General features: G+C 35.0%; 1 protein-coding gene across 1 annotated transcript in view; it reads right to left on the minus strand.

Annotated features, from left to right (window-relative positions):
• Positions 1-4792: 4792 nt before the first annotated feature.
• Positions 4793-7500, minus strand: part of LOC119580121 (prosaposin-like) — a gene marked incomplete in the record, with an annotated part of 14473 nt that continues 11765 nt past the window's right edge. Inside the window, 3 exon segments of the mRNA XM_037928062.1 lie at positions 4793-5797; positions 6764-6955; positions 7147-7307. Coding sequence (XP_037783990.1) covers positions 5744-5797; positions 6764-6955; positions 7147-7307 — 407 coding nt within the window.

The raw sequence follows: 7500 nt of genomic DNA on the forward strand, positions 1-7500 counted from the left end.
GGTGTGGGGCCGTTGCCTGACTTCCCGAGGACTTGGCGCACCGCCTGTGGCGTTACCATGGGCCAGGAAGCTACTCCTGGGGCCATGGTGAAAAAGAAGATAACGTTAGCCCCAGTAGTGGCGATGAGGACGTGGCAGAGTGACGAGATGAGGACGAGCATTTGGACGGTGAGGGCGATGCAACAGACGTCAATAGTGACCATGAGCCAGGTCTTGGGGCAGGAGATACCCCTCTGGGTGCCACTGCCAATCTACCGCCGCCCACACCTCCTCCAGAGCGACCCCAGCGAGAGCGAAGAAAGCCGCGCTGGACGAAAGATTTTTGTGTTTCTGAGAAATGATTTTATTTAAATTTTCTGTATTTTGTTTCAGGTTTAGATATGTCAGAGCAGACGGGTCGTCTGCTTAATAGGGGGGGGGATAGTGCTACGCCAGTGGGTCTTTGTCTCTGTGCGAAACGTGTTAACATGAAGGGACCTGGGCAAACATGACGCAGGTGGCTGTGAGCGGAGGAGCGGAGGAACAAGCCGAGACCCAGTTTGGTGCTGCTCTTGTGAAGACCTCGTGTGTGCCCTTGTGACCTGATAAACATTGTGTTGCCCTGTTATAAGCTGTATCGTGCAGTGTGACATGCTGGTTCCCCCTGTATTGTGCCTATAGAAAAGTGTACGTGTAAATAACTGTGTAAATAAAGGAAAGACTGTCATTTTGTGTTTACTTGGTGCCCTGCCTCGCCACTTGGCGTTTCCTCTCCTGGTGTTCTGGGACGCTGTGGTGTTCGGTGCCTCTTGGAGCTGTTCAGTGTTCACGACCCTGTATATAACACGCCGTCTGCCTAGCCTGCCTTGTGTTGGTGGCAGAGAGACGAGGTGACCGGCGTAACAATATATAATAAATATATATATATATATAGATATATATATATTAGAATATTATATATAAAGAGATAATAAAAATAAATGAAATAAATAAATATAAGAATATAAAAATAGATAATAAATAGTAATAAATATAAAAATAAGAAGTAAATAATATATATATATAATAATATATATATATAATAAAATAATATATATATATAATATAATATATAAATAATATAATTATAATAATATAATATATAATATAATAATATATAAATATAATATAATATATATATATAATAATAAATATATATATAGTATATAATATAATGATATATATATATATATATAATAAATAATAATATATATATATATAATAATATATAGATATATATATAATAATATATTATATATATATATATATAATATATATATATATATATATATATAATAATAAATATATAATTAATTATATATAATTAATATATAATTAATATATATATAATAAAATATAATATATATTAATAAAATAAAATATATAATATAATAATATATATAATATATAAAATAAATATAATATATAGATAATAATATAATATAATAAATATATATATAAAATAATAATATATATATATATAATAAATATATATATATATAATAAATAATTATATATATATAATATATATATTATATATATAATAAATATATATATATATATATATATATATAATAAATATATATATATAATAAATATATATATATAATAATATATATATATAATAAATATATATATATATATATATATATATATATATATATATATATATATATATATATATACATATACATTTATATAATTTTTATATTCTTTGCATTCTGAAGGTTCAGTAGAAGACCATCAGTAGCACTGTTTGTGCATTCATCATTGCTGTTAATATTCAAATATTTTGTATGCTGCATGAATATTTAATTCCATTTTATATCCCAAAGCACTCAAAGATCATGAAGGTGTTCATTTCATCACGCCAGATTTGTTTATCATCTGAAAATTTTCTGTCGGGTCAACATCTACAGTCATTGGCAGTGTGTACAAAATGTGGTGGTACGTTGGAGTCTGGGGGCAAGAATATTTCTTGGTTGAGCAAGGCAATGTTTGTGGATTTCCAGGATGGTCAATGGTCAAAACAAACAAATTTAACAGGAATCCAAGGGTACACAGCATTTTGGCAAAGTACTGTGGCGAAAAGGGTAAATGTAAGTTAACGATTTAGAGTGGGCAGGAAAAGGAGATGAAGTTCAGGAGAAAAGACCCTACAAAATTAGTTGAGGCAGGGGCTGAGGTCCTTGGCAGGGGTGATCCCTACACTGGACCTCAGTCTCCGCCTCCTAAGCCCCCTGCAGTAACAACGAGCAAGGGATTTGGCGGGTCGCTGCCTGTACAACCATATTTACTTGTTTATTGAAAAACTTCTGCTGTGTCAACATCTGATTTCATTAGCTGCATATTCAAAATATAACAACTGGGTGGGGCTTGGGGCAAAGCCTCCATGTAATTAGTTTATTGGTTAACAAGGCAATGTTTGTGGATTTCCAGAATGGTCAATGGTCAAAAACAAATGTGCCAGACACCAAATGTCACACAGCATTACAAGTCTTCTGGCAAAAAGGGTAAAAATAAGTTAATGATCAGGACAAGTGGACAGAAGAAGGGATTAAGATAAGGAAAAAGAAAGAAGAAAAGACCATGCAAAAATAGCCAAGGCAAGGGCTGAGGTCAACAGTAGGGGTGATCCCCTACATTAGGCCTCAGTCTCTGCCTCCTCAGCAACCGCCCCCCCATGGCAACAATGAGAAAGGGATTGGGGAGGTATGCTACATAGCATTACCCATGTGTATCTAAATTTGTGTTAATTTATTACTTTTAGGTTTTCTGTAATGTGATTATACTTGTTTATTGAAAATTTTCTGCCGTGTCAACATCTGATTTCATTAGCTGCATATTCAAAATATAGCAACTGGGTGGGGCTTGGGGCAAAGCCTCCAGGTAATTAGTTTATTGGTTAACAAGGCAATGTTTGTGGATTTCCAGAATGGTCAATGGTCAAAAACAAATGTGCCAGACACCAAATGTCACACAGCATTACAAGTCTTCTGGCAAAAAGGGTAAAAATAAGTTAATGATTAGGACAAGTGGAAGAAGGGATCAAGAAGATAAGGAAAAAGAAAGAAGAAAAGACCATGTAAAAATAGCCAAGGCAAGAGCTGAGGTCCACAGTAGGGGTGGTCCTCTACATTGGGCCTCAGTCTCTGCCTCCTAAGCCCCCCCCCCCTCCCTGGCAACAATAAGCAAGGGATTGGGGGGGGTATGCTACATAGCATGACCCATGTGTATCTAAATTTGTGTTAATTCAATATTTTTAGGTTCTCTGTTATGGAATATATTCGGACTGTAATGTGACTATACGGCCATTTGAGTACTAGAGTAACCATAACTAGTTTAAGAGCAAGTTTGACAATGTATATAAAATTCCATCTTAGATGGGATATTTAACAATTATTTGCAACTTCAATATCATAATGGCAAAAGTTCATATTAACAATAATCATGGTGGGATTTTATTGCTCTTGACATGTTTATGGAACTAAGATGTTATGAGTAACTTTGCATTAAACAATAGAGAGGAATTGGTGCAGAAAGTCATCTCTACTAACATGAGTACTGTAAAGTATTATCTTTTTTTCCTCATCCATGTACTAATGAATTTTTCTTCATAATTATTAATCTTGGATTGACGAATCACAACCACATTTATACCTTCTATATTCCTTTGTTCACTTCCTTTTCAACCCCATACTTCCTCTTCCTTTCCTGGATGCACTTCAGCCAGTGTTTAAAGGTTGAAAGATGTTCAAAAGGACGATCAACTTATTATTATTATTTTTTTTTTAACGGTAGGTTCATGTCTGAGCCGCTGTGGTCACAGCATGATACTTAGATTTTTCATGTTGTGATGCTCTTGGAGTGAGTACGTGGTAGGGTCCCCAGTTCCTTTCCACGGAGAGTGCCGGTGTTACCTTTTAGGTAATCATTCTCTCTATTTATCCGGGCTTGGGACCAGCACTGCCTACCTAGCCACCCAGTGGCTAGGTAGGCAATCGAGGTGAAGTTCCTTGCCCAAGGGAACAATGCACCGGCCGGTGACTCGAACCCTCGAACTCAGATTGCCGTCGTGACAGTCTTGAGTCCGATGCTCTAACCATTCGGCCACCGCGGCCTTGACGATCATGGGCTATTCCATGATTTTTCTTGGCAATTTAGAGCGGTGGTTTGCCATTGCCTTCCGCCCGGTGTTTTTTTTTTTTTTTTTTTTTTTTCCCGAGTCACCATCTCTATTTACCCGGCACTGACTTGGGCTGGCTTGGCCACCCAGTGGCTAGGCAGGCAATCGAGGTGAAGTTCCTTGCCCAAGGGAACAACGCGCCGACCGGTGACTCGAACCCTCGAACTCAGATTGCCATTGTGACAGTCTTGAGTCCGATGCTCTAACCATTCGGCCACCGCGGCCCCCGATCAACTTATAACACCTCTTAATTCAGGTCTACTCTTTATCAGCCCCAATTTATACCTGTCTACCCTGGCTCACACCAACAAAATCATTGTTGGTTATTAGTTTATCAGCAACCCACAAAATAAATTTCATTGTCATCAATTAGTAACTTTTTGTATCAATCCTTCTAAAAAACTAACAAGAAATCAGTCAATAAACCAATTAACCTATAGATGAAGACAAATAACTTTCCATTAAAAGAAGCAATAAAAATTAGCTATGTACTATATGACCTTTACAATACTGTAATTCCATAATGTCCAGATTTTGGAGTTTCACCCAATGTATTTTTTTCCCCAAGTTTAAAATAATACAATCCAGGAAATTTTGACAGCCTTTATCGATATACCATTGTAGAGGCACACTGTTCCATGATGTAACATGCAAGAGTTACATATAATTCTCAATACCCTTGTTCTACATCTATCACTGGTTATATATCAGAGATCAACAAACTAAAATTTGCGGTTCCAGCGCTCTTTCAACAATATTGCTCATTATTAATGATCTCTATAAACATAAAAATATATCTCATTTGTGACATAAAATCATTCATGGGTAACAATAACCACAGTTAATCTTGCTTGAATACGTGGAGATAACATCAAACCCTCCAAAGCTCGTGATACAAGGCTTTTGATATTATTAAAGCAAAATATGATAGGTATGTATATATCCAACAAGAGTTTTGGCTATATAAACTAAAAGTGAACTTATCCCATTGCATAGCAAGCCTGCTCAGTGATATATTAAAGCCTGTATATAGGGTGCTACTAATAAATGAATTTCTACAACAGGACCATGCTGAGGTACAAGTAATTACTACTGACAATTTGTCATTTCATAACTTCATATACCCATTTAGGTAGAATTTAGGATGAAAAAAACAAAAAACAAAAACATTACCAATAGACGAAAAGACAAATTCATTTAATTCAACACCAAACACACAAAAGGCTTTTAAAAATTATTCTTCTATATATTCTTACATATCCTGGTTATTCCAATATTCCTTACAACTAACAAGACAAAATATAAGTCAAACTGGAGGAATCATAATCATTAAGCATAAAAAAATATTCATCACAGACAGTAGTTCTCATAATGACAAGTGTATATTTGAAACCATTTATCTTTTTTTTGCACTGCTGCTTTTTTGAGAAAAAAATAAGCCCTCCCAATATCTACATCCACTCTGTCTTCATCTTCATTTCTTTTTTTTTTTCTTTTCTTTTCTTCCTCCTCCTCTTCTTGCAATCAATCTTCTTATCTTTAAATGGCAGGAACAACTCCCTTCCACACCTTCGTTTCACAGTGAACAGTTGCCTGAAATGGAATGGAACTTGTGAGTACTGTGCATACTTTCCTTCAAAATCAGAAGAAACAAAAGGACAGTTAATAGTTGGATTGCTCTACATCAGGATCTCCAATTTTTTTTTTTATACCACTAGCCCCTATATATATGTGTAAAATAATAATAATAATAATAATAATAATAACAATAATAATAATAATAAAAAATATATATATATATAATAATAATAATAATAATTAACTCCTTGCATCTGGATACCATGACCATTACTTTATGATAAAATTTGGTTTGAGGGGAAGGTGAAGTGAACATGCCATCATGGGAAAATTTGGCTGAGTGATAGGAGTATGATGTACAGGTAAGAGTTAACACCACACATGAAAGTTCATGTGCACTTAGCCTACATGCCACATCCATGAGAGCAGCCACTCAGTAAGCCTTATGCCTAGATTTTGGGTCATGTGCAGGCAGTGAACCATCCATTTACATATACATTAGAGAGGAGAACTGCCTACTAAATCCTGATTTCCATATACATAAGAAAGGAAAACTGCATACCAAGCCCTGCAATATTATTGTTCTGTATCCTATCCTTGCAACAAAAATAAATACATAAAAAGGACAAAAGTCAATGTGACAAATATGCTGAATCAAATAAAGAATGTATAGAGAAAAGGATGCAGAACACTGTCAGGGATACAACCATTAGATAGAGGATTGTGGTGAAAATTATTTTGAAACCAAATAAGATCATCAAATAAAAACAGAATGAGAACACCTAAAAACAAGGAAGAGAGGGAAAAGAAAAGCAAGTGAGAAGAGGGTTTTTTTTTTTTTTTTTACAACCATTTCCATTATTATGTCTGTCAGCAAATACTCCTGTCATCAATGGACCTCTTTCTGAAATCCTTAACAAAAAGACAGAGAGAACACTAAACACATTAAAACGACAAGAGAACAATTACTTATCAGCTTACCTTACAGGCTGTTGCATGCATCTTGGTCTGGCACCAATAAGAAGGACCCCAAGTGCACTTTTCAGCTCCCAGGAGTGGTTCCGAAGTGTGGTGGGGGCAGAACTTTATGGCCTGGCACACACGCTTCGAGTCCCCTAGTTCAGCCAGGAGGTTCACTACATAGGGCCCATAAACTTCGATCATACTGCGGCACTGTGTAAAGAGGCAAAGATGTCTAGGCAGTTCTCTTTTTGAAAAAGGTAATAGTATAAGATGATTAACAAATATGCATACAACACAAAAAAAAATATATATATATATAATAAGAAATACTCCTCTAAAAATAAAAATTTATTCATACATTTGAAAATTCAAGCTAAAACATTAGATGATTCATCTCTTACCGTGTCCTTTGCATTATTCGGGAAGAGTCGACAAACTTCTTCAAGAACCGTGTCAATGGTGGTCGTTGCATCTCCATCCTTCAGCTTCTTGTCAATATAGTTAACAACTCCCTCACAAACTTGGCATTTGTCCATTCTCATATTAATAAGGGCTCTCATACCTGTAAAATTATTTTGATTACAAAAAACATATTCAATACAGCAAACAGTTGAATGACACCCTAGTACCAAGTCATCCCCTTGCCTCAAAAAAATAAAAAATAAAAAATCATATATATATATATATATATATATATATATATATATATATATATATATATATATATACATATATACATATATATATAAATAAAA

The sequence above is a fragment of the Penaeus monodon genome, chromosome 13, assembly GCF_015228065.2.
Source record: "Penaeus monodon isolate SGIC_2016 chromosome 13, NSTDA_Pmon_1, whole genome shotgun sequence".
In the NCBI taxonomy this organism is placed as follows: Eukaryota; Metazoa; Arthropoda; class Malacostraca; order Decapoda; family Penaeidae; genus Penaeus; species Penaeus monodon.